The 23,043-nt window shown below is 43.1% G+C and overlaps 1 protein-coding gene across 1 annotated transcript in view; it reads right to left on the bottom strand.

Moving 5' to 3' along the window:
* The window catches only part of nav3 (neuron navigator 3), a 321,553-nt gene extending 301,811 nt beyond the window's left edge, over positions 1 to 19,742 (bottom strand). Inside the window, 1 exon segment of the mRNA XM_061714666.1 lies at positions 19,274 to 19,742. Within this exon segment, the coding sequence (XP_061570650.1) occupies positions 19,274 to 19,531 (258 nt within the window). The 5' untranslated portion in view covers positions 19,532 to 19,742.
* Positions 19,743 to 23,043: the final 3,301 nt, after the last annotated feature.

Genomic DNA, 23,043 nt, shown 5'->3' with positions numbered 1-23,043 from the left:
GTTCCTTAACGTATAACATATTGCAGCGTCCCAACACTACCGCTACTATTCCCCCTCTCACTTACAGCAGACGCATTTCCTTCCCACCGTCAGGATTTCCTTTCCCCATCATCCTCGGCCCAATCCCTCTCTGCATCTTACCTTCAGCTACTTTTCCAAAAGACTAAGAACAGAGAGAAAGATGTAAATAGAGTTGAGGGATAAATGTATAGCCTGACCGAGATCCTTACATCTGCTTCTTATAACTCATGGCTGATTCTTATGGATTAACTCCTACTACTCACATTTTGGTTTACAGCACATCAAAAGAAAAAAAAGAGAGACACACAAAAAACCTGAGGTGCTTAAATGAGTCTTTGTTCTGATTTCAGGTTCCTCAGGGCTTCTGTGTGTAAATGTTTTTGTGTTAAAGTACCTTGCATTAACCTCTCGCCATGAATCACTTCTTCTTCCCTCACTCTAAGTGCACTCAATGTCTTCAACGTCTCTCTCTGATTATTGCTTTGATAGAGTTGGCATGCTATGATATGATGAACTGCAATGTGGCCTTTACAGGTCAATAAAACAGGGAGACATGAGGTGGCGTTGTCAAACTCACTAAATCTCTGATATTCCGGAACCAAGATGTTGATTGTTGTGTTCAGCATTAGATACATTTTTATTTAGACAATGCATCAAAATAATTCACAGATACAAGCTGACATTAGCTTTCTCAGAAGGGTGGCTGGGCGAACCCTTATGCCGGTTCACACTGGGCCATTTTGCCCATCTCAGACAAAAGATGCACAATCGTGGGAAAGATTAGCCATTGCAGCTCCAAAAGGAAGGTTGTACATCTTACAGTGAGACGGGGCAAAGATGAAAGACAGAACTATATTGCAACCAAAGACGGGCTGTGACAGATAGCCAACATATCCAACAGAGCCGGAAACTCAGCAACTCTGTCTACTAACTAGCCAATTAAAATGCACCTGCAAATGATGATTAATGTGAACCAAGCTCAATTCCTTCAAAAGCAAGTCAAGCATAAAAGAAGCTATGCTTTATGAGACTCTTAGGGTGCTTTCAGACCTGTGTCCCGTTTGTTTTGTTCCGATTCAGGGGCTAAAATCGATATAGTTGTTTCGTTTTTCGTTTGTGGCGTTTCTGTTCACAAGGGTACCGGCTGTAGCAGTTCAAAGCTGTTAACAAATGCCATGAGAACCAACTGTTCTCTCATTGGTCAGAAATGAACGCGGAAGGAGTTTCCTCTTCCGTACCCCGGGAAAAACAAAAATGGTTATAACCCCTTTCACAAAGAGGACGCAAAGCGGCGACCACCGCCAGCTTTTCAATTCATTGTGTATGTGCTACTGCGGCGGAGCTCGGCGGCGCCTGCCTGCCCGAATTGAAAATTTTTTAATTTCACCGTGCCGCGCTGTGATGACATCTCGGCACGTCCAATAGGAGAGAAGGGAGAGAAGGGAGAAGAGAGAAAGTTTTGTCAAGAGAGAAAAGTTGTGTCCAATAGGAGAGAAGGGGGTGGAGGCTGCGCTGACTCTTCTCCTTGCGCCACGGTCGCACATACACAATGAATGGAGTTGTGTCGGTTGCTGTGTCGATTATGTTCTTCACTGCAAACGAACCGCTCCAGGTCTGGAATGGAAGCGAGCCGAGACCACCTCTCCTAGGAGATCTCAGCTCTCTTGTTTTGTGCCACATCCGAGCGTGATTGCTGTGTTCATATATACCAAACGAACCGATCTTTAGGGGGAAACACTCCCTGTTTTGGAACAACTGCTCCAAACGGGACAGAGGTGAAAGCACCCTTAGAAAGAGTCAGATTTGCTGGAGCTGTGGTAACAGAAGTCAACACTATGAAGACGTTACAAGTTGTCGCACAAGACGTTTGTGTCTGTAGCCCTAGTCATGTCATGATTTCATGTCTTAGCAAAACTGACTTCCAAAGTTGGTTTATTCCCCTGAATCATCACCAGGAACATGACCTGCTTTACTGATCATTCTTTAAAGCCTTTTCGGCATACTCAAAAGCTACCGCAGAGTGGTTTATTTAAATTTGTTTGTTTACCGCTGTACATGCCGATGTTGGAATGTACATCCTGCCACATCAGGTCGTAGTCTATGAGACGAGCAGCATCGTACAGACTGTAGACTCCGCTCGTGTCGTCTTACTCAAGATTGAGCAGATCCAAGTCATACAGTGGGGCTTGCATTGATGTTGTAAGATTGCAAAAATCGCACTTGGCCTTAGGCACAGACTACGGAGCTCAGTTATTAGGACAGGCTCATAGTCGAGTCAATGCTCCTCCTCATCTGTCTGCTTGATCTGTGGTGGAAGCCTTTCACCAAAGGTGTTTCCAAAATGTCCCGTCAGAAGGACGCCTCAGGGGAGACCCAGGACTGACTGAAGATGTTCCATTTCTTATCTGACATAGAGCTGCCTCGTGTCTCCCCTGTGAACTTGTAAAATACAGCCATAATAAATTAAGTCTCTGTTGAGGCTGTTGTGATCTGGATCTAGATAATTGGTAGATGACAGATGGATGGATGGATAGATGGGTGGTAAGAGAATGCTTTCTTTTCTTTTTTTCAAATTTCAAATAACTATACCTGCCCAGATGTTTTTGTGACAACTCACAAGTACTTTCCCAAGTACAGTTTTCCTTCCTGAAAGGACAAAGACAATCTTTCTGGTCAAAACACACAACAAAACATTCTGTAATGACTTTCTGTGGTGGGAAAGCCCTAGTGGGCAGTGATCTTAAACATAATCGGGTTTTATTTGATAAAAAAAAAGTAAAAAATGATTCTCTGGAGCCTCAGTAAATGATTTTGAAGGACATTTGCTCAAACTTTTTGGAATAGGAAAAATGTCCCATTACAGACTGATCCAAACACTCAGCCAATGAATCTACTGTTGATGCAATGACTTTCCAGTGTTTATACTGATTCGCTGTCTGTTCAATTCACCTTTCTATCTTGTGAGGAGAGCAATTGCCCAGTTAGGTTATCCTGAACTGCATGAGTCTTAAGAATAAATATTTTTCATAGGAAGGAATGTGCAACAAAAGAAATGTCTCAGTGTGCGAGAATGGTAAAATGATTGTAGATCAATAGAACTTGTTGGGTGCAAGCTTCTGCAATTGTTCTATCCTTGGTGCAATAAAATTCAACATAAAGTCAGCAAAAAATCCTTGGAGGAAGCGTCAACAAGAAAACTCATGGTTGTTAAGAGCTGGTCCAAGCTCTCACGTGGGAGTAACAACACCACCAGCCAGTAAATAAAATTAAACCCAATGTGTGTCAGGAGACTTATCCTGTGGGAAAACTCTATTCGATCCAAGCGGCAGAGTTTTTTGACCATGTGGGAAGGCCAGAGGAGAGAGGGAAGAAAAAGTGAGAACAGGGGGTGGCTCGGGACTTCAGCTTCCCATGACGCTGTCATGGACAATAGTTTTCTCAAAGTTTTCCTCCAACTAGTCTGTGAAAAATATAGCAAAGTTAAAATAGATAAATAAATACTTTGACCTCGTTAGATAAAACCACCGACATTTTGAAAACCTTCCAAATAACTTTGCTTAACAACAAGCCAAAAAAACCGAACCAATTTTATGCAGGGTCATTGTTACTGATGGAAGCAACAATGAGCCCATGTTTCTCCCTTTTCATGAAAACAATAGAAGGTTCCTCTTTTCCTGACAACCATAACACCAGTCAAGCCCTAAACTGAGGTGTATTTCAGAATTATCTTTCGGATACATTGTTGGATACTTTTCATTTTACTTATTTGTTGTGCAAGTTGTTTTACCGTTGTCAGGCGATCAGCCATGTTTCATGTGGAGATGTGATATCCAAACTGTTGCTCACAAAGTTTGCATTCAACTTTTTTTCCATTGTCTATTTTAGTGAAATTCTGCCACAATGCAGATGTATTTGACATTATACAGTTTGACAAATCACAGGACTTTGTCCTTCTACTTTACAATCTATCGTCTCCGGTCAGTGGGTTGGGCTAATCCAAAATAGCAAAAACAAGGGGGGTGTCCAAAGCTGTGAAAGAGGTGCGGTCATAAAACACCCCCTTTAGAACTCGGTACTTTCCTCCCGATGAAATTAAATTAAATTAAAGAATCAACTAATCAGATTTTAGGCGAGCCAGGCTGCATCGACTAATAAATCGACCAGTCGACTGGGAAATTGCAGCCCATACACATTTCCTCTGGTCTGTTTGAAATGTTCAGTGAGCCCCCTATCATTCAAAATCTTTGTGTAGAGGCACTGAAGTCCAAAACATAACAACAGAAGCCACATCCTGAGAAAAGTCAATACCCCTGCTATCTCCTCATTAAGAAACAAGCTCATCCATTTCAGCATCCAGGAATTTCAGTCTGCTCCTGATGATAAAAACAATAAAACAATTCAAACCTCTTTCTCCTTGTCTTTGGTTTTCTTCACGCTCTACATCTTTGACCTCTACTTTTCAGGTCATCTGTATTTGGAGACTAATTCTTGTCATTTTTTTTTTGTTTGTAAAAATTCCTGACATCCAGTGTCAGAATTACAGGCAGAAAATACATTAAGTAACATTTGACCAGAGCTACTGTAGCTACGGAGCTACAGATAGTTTGAGCAGTACATAGTACCAAAAAAAGGACTATACTTCATGAAATTCATATTTTATTAATATTAAATTAATAATTTCTTCCTTTGATACAGAAACAGGCCTCCCACTGCTGAAAACCCCCTTTACTTATTACATCACTGTAAGACCTCATTCTATTAAGGTAGATAGCTCCAGTTGCAACTTCGTAACATGTCGTTCAACACTCAATTAGCTGCCACCAAAATGTCAGTGACATTTTGAAAGCAGCTGGAGCGCTGACCGAAGGTCGGTGAGGTCATGCATCATTAAGTCAAACTCTGTACAAGTGCATTTCATCATCGCAGCAACACTCAGGAGAAAATGAAAAGTCCAAGGCACAGCTTTTTCCACTGTGATCATGTTTTAAATTCAGAAATAAAAATACTTGAAAGCACGGCATTCTCTTAATATGAAACAGTGCTGACGGATGGAATTAGGAGTTTAAAGCAAAATAGGCCACCCATACTAAACAAGGCAACTTTAAGGCAATTTAATAAAAGGTGCAAAATACTCAGGAGGAATCATTCTGAGTGAGGGAAATTCTACGAAGAGTAAACATACAGAAAAATGTGAGAAACTAATGATTTCCATTTGGTATTTTATTGGCTGTTACAAAAGGTTTCTACAGGCATAAAGGCACAGGGGGAAAAAACAGATTTGGACTGAAAATAGTAAATAAATCAATAAAAAGGTGGAAGAAATAATGAGAACACAAACGCTGATTGTAGGCAATGATGAGTCCAAATGTGAGGGCAAACCACCACCACACAAAAAAAGAAAGAATATATCGCGCTCACCCTGTTAAGTACCCCGTAAAAGCGCGTGCCAAAGCAGAGAACGGCAACAACCCACTGCTCACAATCCCACCAGGATCACTTCTTTCATCCAGCCATCTGCATTTGAGGGTTGTGTTTCCTATGGACTTACTCAACAGTTTAACCCTAAATAGATTTAAAGCACATATTTAACCCTTGTACTGTCTTTGGGTCAAAATGACCTAATTCTCCTGTTCCTTCTTTCCTCCTTCCTTCCTTCCTTCCTTCCTTCCTTCCTTCCTTCCTTCCTTCCTTCCTTCCTTCCTTCCTTCCTTCCTTCCTTCCTTCCTTCCTTCCTTCCTTCCTTCCTTCCTTCCTTCCTTCCTTCCTTCCTTCCTTCTTTACTCCTTTCCTTCCTTCTTTTTTCCCTTCCTTCCTTCTTTTTTCCCTTCCTTCCTTCCTTCCTTCCTTCCTTCCTTCCTTCCTTCCTTCCTTCCTTCCTTCCTTCCTTCTTTTCTCCCTTCCTTCCTTCTTTTTTCCCTTCCTTCCTTCTTTCCTGCCTTCCTTCCTTCCTTCCTTCCTTCCTTCCTTCCTTCTTTCCTTCCTTCCTTCTTTTCTCCATTCCTTCCTTCCTTCCTTCCTTCCTTCCTTCCTTCCTTCCTTCCTTCCTTCCTTCCATCTTTCTTTTCTCCCTTCCTTCCTTCTTTCCTTCCTTCCTTCTTTTCTCCATTCCTTCCTTCCTTCCTTCCTTCCTTCCTTCCTTCCTTCCATCTTTCTTTTCTCCCTTCCTTCCTTCTTTCCTTCCTTCCTTCTTTTCTCCATTCCTTCCTTCCTTCCTTCCTTCCTTCCTTCCTTCCTTCCTTCCTTCCTTCCTTCCTTCCTTCCTTCCTTCCTTCCTTCCTTCCTTCCTTCCTTCCATCTTTCTTTTGTCCCTTCCTTCCATCCTTCTTTTCTTCCTTCCTTCCTTCCTTCCTTCCTTCCTTCCTTCCTTCCTTCCTTCCTTCCTTCCTTCCTTCCTTCCTTCCTTCCTTCCTTCCTTCCTTCCTTCCTTCCTTCCTTCCTTCCATCCTTCTTTTCTCACTTCCATCCTTCCTTCCTTCCTTCTTTCCTTCTTTTCATTCTTCCTTCCTTCTTTCTTTCCTCCCTTCTTCCCTTCCTCCCTCCTTGACCCGAAGACAGCACAAGGGTTAAAAGAGACATAGATATTGATGACATGCTTTGGCGTGCTATATCACTATTATAAAGTAATAGAGCTCCATTTTCCACCATGTATTCACAAAATTGTTCACAGCAGCTGGTTTTGGGGGTAAAGTACACACCGCTTTTTCACAGGATGTGTTTAAGATCTATCCTGAATCTTTGTCTTATGATCAAAACTTAAATTCGGCCAAAAATTACAACCTGCTTCCCACGAAGAAAATTATACTGCTTAAAAAAACCAACAGTGTAGCCTGGGAGTATAGTGTGAGAACTTAAACAGCTATCACTATAGCTCACACCCTCACACACTAAGTAATACTCCACTTATTTTCGCAAAGACACACATTTTCCTGCTGGCATTAATCTGTTCGTGAAAAATCTCAGAAGAAGTAAAGTATTGACTTGCTCTAGTTTGGGATAACAGCAGACATAACAATGCTGAACTAACGTAACACCCCGCTGACGGGTCAAAATCACACTGTTCCGTACAATATAACCACAGTGAGGGGCCGTCCCATCAACGTATCAATACTGTCCACATGATTTACAGAGGAAGTCTTGGCTTCACCGGTTTAATCGGACCAATCTGCCTCTCCTGGGGCCTGTTATCGGTTTGCTCCTCATGGTGAACCCTTTGTGTTTGAAGGACATTTATGAGGTTTGCTTTAGATGGTGAAAATCCGACACCCTGTGGTCTTCTCTCCGAGTAGCTGCTAGTCTCACTTCCACTTGATTCCTCTCTGATTGTCCACACTGAGGGCGATGTGTCCACTGACTACTGCAGGTAACCAATCAGAAGTACTTCACCATCTCTAAAAATATTGAAACATCTCTTTTAGCCTGGTTGTTGTTGCACACCTGGTCAATAAAATCCCCACCTCCAGACGGCTATTATCCACTTGAGTTTGTGAAAGGTTTTTATTTTCCATACAAAGGATCCTGATCACACTCTACTTCTGCCTTCTAGGGACATCCAGGCCTTTTGGGAGGGATAAGTTCAGCACATTCTTCTCTATCTGGCTACTCTTCATGTTCCAGCTATCTCTGAAGGTTTCGTCCTGTGTTTGGGGTCTAAAGATGACCCAGTTCCCTTTCTCTGTGAGCTCCTTTAGCATGTTTTATACGCAAAGGCACTAACAGAGAAACCAGACCATGACGCTTTTTGAGTCTCTGGTTCGATTGCTTTTGAGACTCTGAAATTGAAGGTTTTGCTGTTTTTCTTACATTGCTCCTTCATCCTGGGTGTAAACACATCATTTTATTCATAACTGATGGAATAAACAAGATTAGGTTTTTTAAAAAAAGGCGTAAAGCCTGATTTATGGTTCTGCGTTAAACCAACGCAGAGCCGTTGCCGTGACGCCGTCATGAACCCTTCGGACTTCTCTGTCACTCCATTTCGCCGCGGTGCAACACCCCACGAGAGCGCTAGGGGGTTGCGTTCTTTTCCTGAATGGTTTATCATCGTCTCTAGTTGATTCTTGCTCCTCGACTTGGTCCACGTTGATAATGTTCTGTTCTGTTTTGTCTGTACAACAACAAGCTGTTTAAAAATGGCGGGGATGGCGCAGTCTGGAAACGGAAATGCGTTGCTACCAAGCAAACCAATCACAGCCCTCTTGGTCTGCGTTGGGTCTGCGTCGCCTCGACGCGTAGTTACATTTTTTGGGAGGTGCACGTCAGGCTACGGCGTAGACTACGGAGAAACTCCCATGTACCAGAACCATAATTCAGCCTTAAGACTGCAACATTTAGCTGACATACTGTACTTTCAGTTATGAAAATTCATTGACGAAGAAACTTATCATTGATGTGTCGCGTAAAACCACATAGATGTCGCACACATTCTCAACTGCTTACAGCTTAGTGGTAAATACACATCTGTGAACCGCAATGCACACAGGAATGTAGCGACACATGATTTACAATAAAACACTTAAGCGATGTTCAAACTGACAGAAAATACCGATAATCAGATAAACCTGGCCGTGCAAGTGAAATGCAAACTCTGACACACATTTGTCATTTCATTTGTCACGAGGCATGTGGAGGGCGTGACGAAAACAATCCTTGACTAACCAGCTATCGAAAGAATAGCTGACAGCAAACAGTGAGGCTGTATATTTTACTAGGTCTGACTGTACTGTCTTCGCTGCTCCACCCATCCTCTTTCTGAGGGTCTCAGAAGTGACAGAAATCCTTGGAAATCTGTCAGGGGTTGATCTACCATATGGCTGCTGCAGTGGAGGCTGCGAGCCAGACAACCATCATTCTTTGCGCTTGCCAAAAAACCAACAGACACAGAACTGGCCCTTGTTACCGTACGTTATGAGACGTGTTAACATGTTTGCTCCCTGTCCATACATGGTAGGATATTTCTGAGATCGGTTGTCGTGGCTGCCCCAGATGCCCCCCCCTCCCTCCTCCCCAGCTGCCTGAGTCATGGTTTGACAAGCTGCAGAGATACAGTAAAGATACAACGAGAAAACGAGGCCGAGGAGAACTAGAGAAGGGGGAAAGTGACCTATGCATTTACCAGAGGAAAGGTCTTGGGCGGCAGCTGGAGAGAAGAAACACACCCAGGTGTGTGCCTGCGCTCCTCTGGTGCTTTTGTCATTAAAAAATATCATAGCGGAAAAGACAGAGAAAGGTGAACGGGGAAAGATGAAGAGAGAGCAAAGAGATGCGGGGGTGGGGGTAAAAGGTCAAAGGAAAATACCGGTAAGTGAGTTGAAGGGGATGAATTAAAAGAAAAGTTCCAGTCATGAGAGACAGAAGAAGAAAAAAAAAGGACTTAGAGAGGAATGCTGGGAATGGGAAAGAGCAGAAAGACAGTGACAGGAGGTGGAGTGGAAAACAGAACTGCTGGAAAGATGCAAAAAGAGAATAAAGGACAGAGGGAAGAGAAAGCTGGATAAAAGAGAGCAGAGAGCAGCTGTTGACGGACAGGTGAACACTGACAAATGGTAAGAAATCTGAGGCGGAGGTAAAGATAATTTACCCCACTCAAACTGTCATAACATGCCATGTGTCTGTTTTTGAGTGTAGTTGTAGTGTACACCTCTATACGGACATGCTTGGTAGGAATACTAAAGAGTCCACGTTAATAGCTTGAAGATAGTGGAAAGATGTGGAGCTAAAACACCTGCTGTCAATCAAAAGATGAGAGTTCAAGAATTCATTCAAGAGTTTCTACACCATCTTATTGGTTACGACTTCACCTTTGCTTTTAGCTGTAGTTTCCCTTCCCTTTCAGCAGCCAAGGTTGCAGGCCGACCTTTGGCGAAGCCAATCTGGTTGGGTTTAGTATTTTATCCCAGGGGACAGAAGATATCTCAGGGTAGTGTAAAGATGCTCTCCTTTTTCAGTGCTACTGGGTGATGTGACCCACCTCAGCTGCAAAAAACACAAATGTGGCTGCAGACATGACATTAACTTCCACCGAAATACAAACTTTGCAAATCAAGAGCCGTGCAATGTTCATGTCTGCAGGAATATAATGAACTGATGGTGAAGGAGTTAGTTATCCTACAGTTATTCTACCTGTGCCTGTTCTGCAGAAAGTCTAACTCTGTCGGGGTTTCGCAGTGAACTCTGTGGCTGTTCCTCCAGAGGAGTGTATTTTTAACCGGTGCGGCTGTACTGTAAACACCCGCCGCTCTGTGTGTTCTCACTCCAAGATTTAAACACCACGGCCGACGGCAGACTCCCAGTGGCACGGAAGGCAGTGAAAACTGTGTGTCAGACAAAAAGCGCACAAAGAAGGAGGAGGGAAAGAGAGAATTGGAAAGCATAACATTGTCTCAAATACTTTCCCTGATTTCCACTCGGTGGTAATTAAGAAATCTCAGCAGTTTTGGGGGAATAATGCAAATAATGTAAATAACAAAGTCCATGAGTCACACTAGTGGTGAATGTGTTTATAGATATTAACCCTTGTACTGTCTTCAGGTCAAGGAAGGAGGAAGAGAAGAAGGGAGGAAAGAAGGAAGGAAGGAAGGAAGGAAGGAAGGAAGGAAGGAAGGAAGGAAGGAAGGAAGGAAGGAAGGAAGAAAAGGATGGAAGGAAGCAAGCAAGGAAGGAAGGAAGGAAAGAAGGATGGAAGGAAGGAAGGAAGGAAGGAAGGAAGGAAGGAAGGAATGAAGGAAGGAAGGAAGGAAGGAAGGAAGGAAGGAAGGAAGGAAGAAAGGAAGGAAGGGAGAAAAGAAGGATGGAAGGAAGCAAGGAAGGAAGGAAGGAAGGAAGGAAGGAAGGAAGGAAGGAAGGAAGGAAGGAAGGAAGGAAGGAAGGATGAGGAAGGAAGGAAGGAAGGAAGGAAGGAAGGAAGGAAGGAAGGAAGGAAGGAAGGAAGGAAGGAAGGAAGGAAGGAAGGGAGAAAAGAAGGATGGGAAGCAAGGAAGGAAGGAAGGAAAGAAGGATGGAAGGAAAGAAGGATGGAAGGAAAGAAGGAAGGAAGGAAGGGAGAAAAGAAGGATGGAAGGAAGCACGGAAGGAAGGAAGGAAGCAAGGAAAGAAGGATGGAAGGAAGGAAGGAAAGAAGGAAGGAAGAAAGGAAGGAAGGAAGGAAGGAAGGAAGGAAGGAAGGAAGGAAGGAAGGAAGGAAGGAAGGAAGGAAGGGAGAAAAGAGGAAGGGAAGAAGGAAGGAGAGAGTAGGTCATTTTGACCCGAAGACAGCACAAGGGTTAAGCTTTTCTTTTTCTCTGGTTTAACGTGATAATCTCACGTGTTGCACCTGGAATCGCTGCCATATTTCCAGCCTGGCCCAGGCGAGGGGGAGCTGGGTTCTCTCCCCTGTTCACACATTAGTTCTGTTCAGGCGAACAGACCACAGACTAGCTGACCTTTCACTGCGGCGCTGCTACGGCTTCAGCATCAAAGTGCTGCACAGCAGCTGCGAGACCGTCGTAATGATGACAAAAAGCTGCAGTGAAAAACACGGCTTAATCCTTTTTAATATGAATGTAAGCAATTTGAGCCATTGAAGCCATTCTTGGCCGTGTCACATTGAAGCTGAAAAAGTCGGGGCTCTTTTTTTTTTTCCCTCCAAAAACTCCACACTATGAGTCTGTTTCATAAATAGCTGTCAAACCTCTGTTCTGACTCATGGTTTCTTTTTTAAAATGTAATTTAGTATCAACCAAAGTCTAAATGCTACTTTAGTTGCAACCCAGAGAGTTTTACTGTCCCTCCGTTCCTTCTTACGGCGCAAATATAGCAAAAGCCACATGTCCTGTTTGTTAGCGTTCACACCTCCTTCAGCGTGACGATCTCTCCCCCCTGAGATAGGGAGTCCGGCACACGACGGGCCGGACCACCCGTGACAAGAATCCGTTCAGACACCCTCTCGGAGCGCTTAACTGATGTCCCTCCCTCTGCTGGAACGCGCCGGGCCCTCGCTGGGCCCGTCTGTGTTCTCAGCAGCCACTTACGGGAGGCGAGCGGGGGCTGAGCGCGAGCCGGAGCCAGAGCCAGAGCTCTGACCACCAACACCCTCAGCACAGTCGTGAAAGTGTCACGCTCAAGTATGTTCTGGGATAAAGGGGCCAGGGTACTGTATGTCTTCAAACTGCGCTTAACTACTGTTAATATTATCTTTAGATTCAGTGGATAATCTAGCAGTCCATCTCTGCTGCGGGGTGAAAGAAGCAGACGACTCCAGAGCAGGAGGAGGAGGAGGAGGAGGAGGAGGAGGAGGAGGAGGAGAAGGAGGAGGAGGACAGCACAAACACAGCAGAGGGGCCACCCAGAGAAAGACCAGCTTTTGTTTACATTCTGTTCACTCAAAGTTAGCGGGCCACACGATGATCCCCCCGCAGCACGCCACCTCAACGTCCTGACTCTCAACTCACACGGCACAATGACTACGTTTACATGCAGTCAAAATTCGGGTTATTGCTAATATTCCGGTTACTGAAACATTCAGAATATTCCGTTTACATGGTAATTAATCATTTGGGATTCCTGTATCAAACCAGTGACGCGCGGAGAACGTGATTGACGCAATTCCCGTCATTTCCGCTTCTTCTTCAAGTATCCAAATTCAAAACAAATGCTGCTTCACATAACTTTTCGCTCACCTTCTTTTAAATCTCGCTATCCCGGTACTTTCTACCGTCTACAAATGCAGAAATGTTCATATCCTTCATTACATTTATGAAGTGATTAGTCTCCTCCTCACTCCAAAAGTGTGGCGTGGTCTCGCCATGTTTAGAAGAACTTCCTGGACTCAAAAGACCTGCGGGGCATCCATACTAAAAAGTATATACTAAAAAGTATACTTAAATTCGGCACACTTTTGAGTAAATATCCGTAGTGTGCATTAATTCGGACGTACTATTAAGAGCGCACACGTCACTTCCTGCCGTAGGGAGGGGGGAGAGTTGTTACCATGGTAACCTGTCACAGCAGCAGTAGCAGCACCGCTCCACTCTTTCCCGTTTATTCTGGCCGAAACAAGATGACATTATCTAATATTATTATATACGAATATTATAATATTAATATTATATAATAATATTATTATACTTAATATTCTACTTATGACATATATACGTATCACTTAGCAACCAAACACCGCTGCATTGCATTGTGGGAAGTTTCTGTTCGGCTAGTGTCCATCAATCCACACTAAAAAAATTCTCCAGAATGAGTATGGATAGCGCATACTATTGAATACGTTCTAATGTTTCGGACGCACTAAAAAATCTACCACACTCATTTTGCATACTCATTAGGGTGGAAGTATGCAATTTCGGACGCAGCCCAGAATTCCTTGTGAATAGGTGCATGAGCAGAAAACAAATTCCTGTTCTGTTTGATGGGGATATTCCGTTTGGCGTTTAGATGACTGAATATTCGGGTTTTAAAAGGAGTAACCCAGGGGTCATATTCAGGTTTTTAAAAACCCGAATATGAGCAAATTCTGGTTATTCAAAGGGGTTATTGGTGTTTACATGGCCGTGCAAATTTGGGTTATTGCCAATATTCAGGTTTTTTTTCATGTAAACGCAGTCAGTGTCGTCTAGACGTTTATCAGGACAGAGATACTCCTGGAAAAAGAAAGCGTACAGGACGTCCTGATGTTTCGGGTCCCAGAGTCCACGATCACATGCAGAATCAACAGGATGTTTTCTAGTTTGTGTCTTTTGCTTTCTTCTTTTAGTGGTTGAGTGTGTCTGGCACTCGTCTGTACTTCCGGTAAACACTCATGGACTTTTCTTGGATAGCATTTCACAAACATCAAAAGCTTGGGAGAAAAACAAAACACACGAAAATCAACAACAACAGAAAAGGAAAACAGCAGCCCGCAGCAGTCGCCGCTTGTGTATGAAATGAAATGGATATCTGAGACTTAGACACATGCACCAAATTCAGTGCTTTCCTCCTCTCAGAGGGAGCGGAGCGGGGCCACCTACCCGGACATAAGGATCACTTTACAGTGGGCACACGTTGTCTGGCAAATACACTGCATTTAATCAAAGTGCAGATTTAAGATAAATCTTTAACTTATTGTCTTATAGACGAAGTCTCCTCGTGCAAAGTTCGGCTGTTCTTTAATAGCCCCAGATTTCCCAGGGCTCTGTGACAGCTGCCAAAACCTTAGTGCAAACAGTAATTCCACATTTCATTAAAGCGCCATCAACTCGTATAAGCGTCTCCCTGCCAGCCTGCCAGCCTGCCATCCTGCACCGCCACCGGCCCTGATGGATCCGAGCTGTCAGCACCAGGATCAAAAGGAAGAGTAACCGTCTCACCCTGTTTTCATCTCAATCAAGGAGCGGAAACGCTAGTAGTTGACGGTTCAAAATCAAGGAGACACTACCCTACAAACGGGGGCCTTGAATAAGTGCAAAGAAATGACTAAAAGGCACAGCAGGCTTTCAATGACACCTGCTACTGTCTGGGGGAGGTTTGTGTCATGGACGTTAGTTCTGGGAAAGCCTGAAAACTCCAAAGCTGGGTAGAAAACATGGTAGAAACTAAGTAATGGGCTTCAACTGCAGCTAATAAGGTTAAAAAGATTAAACTCTTCTGACAGTATTGTTTGGACTGGGCTCCACCTTCGTTCTCCCGTGTGACATTCCGCAGCGCAGCACCACCTTCCACCTCTTCCTGCATGGCGTGTAGGCATCTTTGAACATATTACAGTTGTGCAATACCTTTTTCTTTGATATGCACATAACGCATGTTACAGTTTGTTGAGCAGAGTTTGAGAAAATGCAAAATGTAACATTTCAACAGGCACCTAGGACCATAACTTCAAATGTGTTGAAACTTGAAACCCACTTTCCAGGTACAAAAAGTCTAATCATGACAGTAATTCCCAGATTAAACAAACAAAGTCCAGTCTGTTATGTTTCATTGGTACCAACGTGACATGAGTAATGGCCCATCTTAACCTCCACCAATGCACAGACAGCTTGCAGACACTCCTCTGAACATAGTAGTAGTGGGGTATTCTGGTAAATCCATGAGGGATTATACGTTCATACAATAAATACGAGCTGAACTAATGCAGCCAAGGCTGCCCCGGCCGATCTTGAATGATATCCAAAACCTTGTCTGGGAAGCTTAATTGTGCCCTTTACACACCATTACACACCCTGGTCGAGGCCTGCAACAGTTCAGTGCACTGCATCACAGATAGAGCCAGAGTGATGGTGCTATTCACCAAAGTGTGACACTCCCGTTACTGTGATTACATCTGTTAAATATGAACCTCTCAACCCAAACCCGAGCACGAAGGCCATAAGTTTCAGGCGAGGGTGCCGGATGGATTTGTTACAGAGGAGCTTATATCCAAGTATGCTTTGACTTTCAATTACATTTTTTAAACGCTATCGGAGTTGCTGTCATGATGGAAACATCTCTCCACAGCGAAAAGATGACTGTAATGCTGAGTGTTCAAACTTTATAATGTAGTGGATCATGGAGCATCTTCATCATTGGGAAGAACATGATTTACCTGTTGAGCACAATAATGAACAAAGAGGTAATTATTCACTTCTTATGTTCAACAATCCTCTTTTTCAATGTCTTTACTGATACAGGGGGTGGAACTTTCCAGCACGGCTAACTGAGATGTTAACATAGGAAGAAAAACATCAGAAAAAGAATAAAGAAAAAAGGAGCAAACAAGCCAATACATGCTGGTCCCAGTGTATATGTGGAGGCGGGGGTTGCATGTGCACAAATAGACGCACAACTTGCACGTACTACACAAACTTTACTTGATAAAAGGATGACATACTACACGAGTAGTTGCTTCAAATAATGACAGCTTTTACTCCATCAGCCTCCTTTTCTCTTGGCTGAAAGCCACAAAGGTGAAACTCTGCAGGGGACTACTCAGCACAATTAGACGGACTAATTACTCCCTCCATACCACCCATTCCTTACCCACACTGACAGGTTGGAGCAGGCCACAGACCACTTGTTGCCCGTAAATACACCAAAGGCCGGGACTGTAGTACGGTGACTTCTGAAGCAGTTTGACCGTGGCCCTCGATAAGAGCCACAATGTCTGTCATTTGCAAACAATATGAGAGCAAAAGTCAGAGCTATAGTACGCTTGTGCAGTGGGTGTTCGAGAAAAAGGTTCGGCATTGGTGGCCTGATGACTGATAACAATTTTGTGTAAGATGTGAAGCAGGAATATTTAATTTTCGGATCTGATTTAGGTTGGGTATGAAATCGAAGCTCCTTGGTATTTAAAAGGGAACAAAAGTTTAAATGTTCTTTTCTGGCAGCATAGATTTGATCAACTCAAGTGTCTACCGAACCAACAACTTGGACGGAACACAACCCTATCGATTTGTTTGAGGCTGCATGAGGGTTTACTGCATTGTTTCAATTAGGTTATATCACATGCAAAGATTCACGACCCCCGTAGAAAAGTGGTGTGGAGGCAAGTAGAGAAGAAGGCCTGGCTTTGGCTTCATGACACTCGGCTCCATTGGAATTGCAACATCCTGCTTGTCTGAGTTTGCTTTCACGCCAAACTTTGTGAAATGAACCAAACCATTCAAATAACCTCTACCCCTCCTTGCCTGTGGTAGCACTGAACCAAGAATTACCGAAGGATAAGACAAGACAAACGAATAAGATACAAACTAGCTGACCGAATGGTTCAAGCAACGCTACCGCCCTGCTGGTTCGTTTGCAAACTTCATTACTCTCAGTGGTTGAGATATATTCCTGTCTGACCATACTTCTGTAGGAGCTTTTACCTCGTCCTCACTCCACGTCCCACCGTCAAGCATTTCACCTGGAACTTAACCTTGACCTACCTACTGTTTGTTTAGGTTGTTAACCCACACTGCAGTCCACTTCCTGCATTTCGTCCGCTTCCAGTGGACTGAAACCTACGTAAAGTTCACTTCTTTGACCCGAATCAAAGTTCAAATGCACATTCACATCTCCTTAAATGAACCGGACCAATCCGGATCTGTTTAAAGTGGACCAAAGAGGGCCGTGTGAATGCAAAAGAGCTGAAAAAGACATGGTTTTTGGAGTTTATCACTTTGATATCTTTGACAAGCATGTCACACTTTTAATTGAGACCATAGGCAACCATTTTCACTTATAATATGTCGGCTTTGATGCAAAAATAACAGACAACCCTGCACCTAAACCTAGCCATCTACCAGGTTGCTAGCAGGTTGCTAACTGTTCTCCTTGTATTACTGAAATTTATTTTTCTTGGATGTCAGAATTTGAAGAACTTCGGCAGTCTACTTTATTTTACAGATTGCATGATTTTGGGAACCCAGCACCTCAGATGTTGGCAAGCTACAGACCATTTCAGGTAATAAGGTTTATGCTATAGGTTGAAGGACCAAACAGTCTCGTAATTGGGTTGTTATGAGTCTGACTGTGTGAGGAACACATCGTGGATTCATGACCACAGAGCTTATGGGGACAAACGCCACCAAAATAACTAAAGTTCACGGAATGTTGATAGTATAGTGATGTAAACCTGACGATCATTGCTAATATCAGCCTCTTTCAACGGTCACATTCACAAACCTTTACTGGAAAATCCAATAGATGCACTGCTTCCATAGTTTATCTTTGACTCAGCCCAGCTAATGACCACAAGATATGCCATCAGCATAATTAAATCAATAGATTTTTGAATAAAATAGACTCCAAAATGCATACTTCTTTACTTAAATCCCAGCTCCAGCCCTTAAATTTGCATGCACTAAGTGTTTTGAGGAATGCAGACGTGTCAACAAGTTAAAAGCCAAGCCGAAGTTGCCAGTTCAGCAGAGGGTTAATGGTGAAACCCCCCAACTCCCACTCTGCAGTCACCCTGCAGGCGAGTTGGACTCCGGCACAGACACGCTGGGAGGACTTAAAAGCAGGAGAGCGCTGACCCGCGCTTTGATGTCCGTTGCCCATATTTCCTCTGTGTCACGAGGAAAATCAGCAACTTTTTTTTTTTTTTTCGAATCAGAAGTCAGGGAGTGAAAAAAAAAAGGAATCATGGTCAGAAAATAATCGCCTTCCGCTCTGTCACCGCCGTTTGTTTTGATAGAGAGAAGCAACAGCCCGTGGAGGTAGGAAGAGCGATGAACTGGCCAAACAAGAATGTTTCAGTTTACGCTTTGACAGCTCTGGATGTGGGATGGGCCGGGGCTTGCTCCAACTATTTGGCGGGTAGGTTTGAAAAATCCTCTCTCTTCAGCCGAGACCAATCCTGTTGGTCTCTCTCTTGCAGCTTAAGAGACCCCTCTTCCCCCTCCCAAAACAAGAGGTTAAGAACTTGCTGCATAGCAGGGAAGTTTGGAATATTGAACCATTTATGAAGCAATGACTTAAAAATACTAATAGATATTGCCATATTCAGAATATGCTTTAACCTGATCAAGCATGGAAGAGAGAAAAAAACAAACCAGTGAACGAGATGGATAAGACTCTTAGAATCTTTAGTGCTTCTCTGGTGCACTTTAATTAATTAATTTTTTCTGGGTATACGTCAGTGGACATGACAGAACATCTTGAGTCATTTCTTCTGCAATTTGAGAAATTTGGGAAATATATTGAGACTGAACAGCAACACAACATGACATCAACCCACTCACTGCAAAAACTCAAAATCTTAACAAGAATATTTGTCTTATTTCTAGTTAAAATGTCATTTTTAGTCAAAAAAAATCTCATTACACTTAAAACAAGACTCATCAGTGGAAAAAACAACAATTTTCACCTATTTCAAGTAGATTTTCACTTAAAATAAGTAGAAAGAATCTGCCAGTGGAACAAGATTTTTTTGCTTGTAATAAGAAGATAAATCTTGTCCCACTGGCAGATTTTTCTACTTATTTCAAGTGAAAATTTACTTGAAACAGGTGAAAATTGTCAAATAACAACTTATTTTTTCTGGTAATGACTCTTGTTTTAAGTGTAATGAGTTTTTTTTAACTAAAAATGAGACATTTTAACTAGAAATGATACAAATATTCCTGGTAAGACTTTGAGTTTTTGCAGTGCATGCTCACGCATGACTCATCACTTTGTGAAATGCTGCTGGAGACACCTGCTGAACCCCGGAGGGGACGCAAGAGCAATGAGTCCCACAAATCTGACAACGCTGCCTCTAACCCTGACACCTGTGGTGCTTCCAAAAAGATGCAAAGCGACTCCCAGCGAGCGCTCCATCCCCACTCACCTTGCAGATCTTGCTCTCCTCTGATTGGCCCCTGGGTCTTCCCTCGGTCGTCCTGTCCTGCTGGTACTCAGACTTGACTGACAGCTGGCAGGAGAGCCCCGGGGCCCCCTCCCCGGGCCGGAGCTCCTGCTGCCGGGCCATGTAGCCCTGCGAGGTGGCAGCCCTGACTGCACTGGGTATGGGAAGGGCAGTGTGCACTGGTTTGCTGCCCACAGCAGAGGGTTGCCTTAGCTTGGAAGCTACACCAACTACCGGCATTTTCCTTTTCCCAGGCAATAATAACTACTAGAGAGGCAGAGAAGTTGAAGAAAAAAAAAAAAAAAAAGACTGTGACGAATAGGGGAGCAAATCTGCGGTGTTTCCTGTCTGGTTACAAGGAGGAAAAGAAAAACAATGCGGAACAAAAAGGGAAAGAAAAAAGAAAACAGTTGCCTCTCAGACTGAGAGGAAAGGAACTGCACTCATTCTGTGGCCTGCAGCGAGCAGAGCTGACAGAAACTGAGAATGCTTCTCCTTCCTCTGGTTCACTCCCTCCTCCTTCTCCTCCCACATGCAACACAGCTCCCTCCCCTTCCCTCACTCTCCTTCTCTCTCTCTTTCCCTGTCAGATGTGCACCAACATCAGCAGGAAGTGTTGAGAGGTTCCTGGAGCTTCTCCTCAAGCTGGACTTATGCTCAGTACTCCAGTTGTAAAAAAGAAATCAGGGGGGATGGTGGATTTTATCATATAGGGACAGATCATTTGTGCTGATTACAAATAATATAATATATTACAAATAATAGCACTTAGGTACGTTAGCACTGTTGCCTCACAGCAAGAAGGTCCCCGGTTCAACTCCCAGGCCCAGCAGGGTTTTTCTGTGTGGAGTTTGCATGTTCTCCCCGTGTTTGCGTGGGTTTACTCTGGTTACTCCGGCTTCCTCCCACAGTCCAAAAACATGCATGCTAGGTAAATTGGTGATTCTAAATTGCCCGTAGGTGTGAGTGTGAGTGTGTCTGGTTGTTTGTCTCTATATGTGGCCCTGTGATGGACTGGTGACCTGTCCAGGGTGTAACCCCTGCCTCTCGCCTGAAATGAGCTGGGATAGGCTCCAGCAGACCCCCGTGACCCTGCAAAGGATAAAGCAGGTATAGATAATGGATGGATAATAGAACTGACCAAAACACCTGCAGAAATACTGCAGGAATGACATAGCAGCATTCTTATTTCTAGTTAAAATGTCTCATTTTAGTAAAAAGATCTCATTACCCATAAAACAAGACTCATCACTGGAAAAAACAACAATTTTCACCTGTTTCAAGTAGATTTTCACTTGAAATAAGTAGAAAAATCTGCCAGTGGAACAAGATTTTTTTTCTTGTAATGAGAAGATAAATCTTGTTCCACTGGCAGATTTTTCTACTTATTTCAAGTGAAAATTTACTTGAAACAGGTGAAAATTGTCAAACAAGTTATTTTTCTGGTGTTATTTTTCTTGTGATGACTCTAAATGTTGAAATAGCAGTAAAACCACATTCATTTATGAAATGACATAAGGGATGGAAAGGGGGGATGGCAGTTTTACAGGGGGATGATTTGGACCGTTTTTATTTCAGGGGGGGGGGGGGGTGATTTTGACTGTTTTTATTTCAGGGGGGATGCCACCCCCCCTCATCCCCCCTCATCCCCCCTCAACTCCAGTACTGCTTATGCTGCAGTGACCATGAGCTTCCCTCTTAAACGGGAAGGAACATCTAAAGGGCCATCGCTGCAATGCACGGTCAACAAATAGTGTTAGAAAGAGCTTTTTAACAAAATCTTTATGTACTGATTTAAACTTGCTTGTGTGGAAATGAGAAGGAATGAGGATTTCCCCTTCTTCACCAGGGTCTTTATTTTAATTTCTTTACATATCCCTAAAATCAAAAATGCTCCCTGACTCAATACAGAGGTTTTTTTTCAATTCAGGAAACTCCCTATAATCTTAGAGGTGTCTGCAAATTTTACTGTACAAAAACCTAAAAAAGGTATGAAAAGGAGATGTGTCTCCATTACTGGAGTTACATTCTGGAATGATGCCAACATACATTTTTGAAGCTTATATGTGCGATTGACTATCTGTTAATGTTTCTTTGCTTTTCTATTGTTTCTTTGCCTTTTGTTGTTTCTTTGTTTTTCTGTTGTTTCTTTGCTTTTCTGTTGTTTCTTTGCTTTTCTATTCTCTTTTTGCTTTTCTGGAGGTTGATAGCCACAAAAAGAAAGTTGGTAATATAGGATAGGCTTTTATAAGCAGTTTGCTTCAGCCTTTTTAGTCTTTGTTCAACACATGATTATTGGTTTTGTGTGAAATGTTAATGCTGTGCACAATGTTTTTTGGTGTTGTGTTGTTTTTATGTTGTCATGACTGAATAAACTTCATTCATTCATTCATTCATTCATTCATTCATTCATTCATTCATTCATTCATTCATTCATTCATTCATTCATTCATTCATATTGACTGTATCATGTGCACGTAAACTCACTTGTTTGTTAAAAGCTTTCAGCACAAAATCATTCGTTATTGTCATCTATACATTGGTAACTGATATATTTGAAGGACAAATTAAACAACTAAACCAAACAAAATGCCAAATACTGAGAAAGTGAAATATGATTTCGGCAGAGAAAAAAAGCGCAAAAAAAAAAAACCAACTGGTTTCCATCTCATTCTGAAACGGAACAAAAGAGTCCTTAACAAACAGAGCTCTTGATTAAAAACACAATGGCACATAAAGCAGTAGTACGTGCTTTCATACAGCGAGCCAGCATTGTGCAGAGAGCTGCTGCTGATAAAAGCGGTGCGCTTTGGCGGGCAAATATCTATTGCTCCAAACTTAAAACATTGGACTTTGTCTCCAGAAGTGTAGTCCTTGGACCGCTGCTGATACACAACAAGGTAGGTGGTGAATCGTATTTACAGTGATGTGTAATTTAAAACCGTAGATGAGACTGACAGCAGGATTAATGAAGGACAGATATGAGGAGGTGCGAGAGGATTCCATCACAACATACGACACTTGGTCACATGATCCACAGTGTCTTTGGACTGCATAAAAGAATACCTTTTTTTTACGCTTTTCTGAGAGATCCATGGTTTTTCACAAAGTTTTATACGAAACAAATGGATCTGGTTCAGATTAGAGAGGTGAAGAGATGTGTTGGAAAAAGAGGGGCACATCACGGTGTAATGGCAAATGTTTAACATCTGAGGCCTTGTATCTCAAATCTGACTTCACCGCAAAAATCACAGCGTCAGTAAGAGCCTTTTTATTCTCTCCCTTCTGGTTTTGTAGTGAGGTCTACCTATGACCCGTACGACTCAGGCCATCCAACGTTAGGGGGGGGACCAGTCCGTGCAAGGACCCGCTAACAAATGCCGGATTATTTCACACACCGTTGCTTCCCCTTGTACTCTGTTTCATCGCTCCGGGGCTGTGCCTTCATAGGAACGCTGCTTTCCTCCACCCAGAATAGCACCGTCTAATCCAACATGTTTTCAATCATGCACCAGGGGCTATCATGACACGCCTAAAACAACAGGATACCACGTGAATGAGTGGCACGGATCCAGCTCTGACTCCAACCGCCAACTCCGTTGCATTCGTATGAGGGTGCTTGGCAGGCGTCCAGCTTCCCAGGAAAACAGCTAGAACACCCATGTGTTATGAGGTTCTTAGGTGTTGAGCTGAAACAAGCCCTCGACAAAACCTCAGAGATGCTAAGAAAATCCCCGACTTCCTTCTGTTTT

The sequence above is a fragment of the Cololabis saira genome, chromosome 23 (assembly GCF_033807715.1).
Source record: "Cololabis saira isolate AMF1-May2022 chromosome 23, fColSai1.1, whole genome shotgun sequence".
Lineage (NCBI taxonomy): Eukaryota > Metazoa > Chordata > Actinopteri > Beloniformes > Belonidae > Cololabis > Cololabis saira.
The sequence above is the reverse complement of the archived record's forward strand: the minus strand, read 5'-3'. Positions and strand labels throughout refer to the sequence as shown.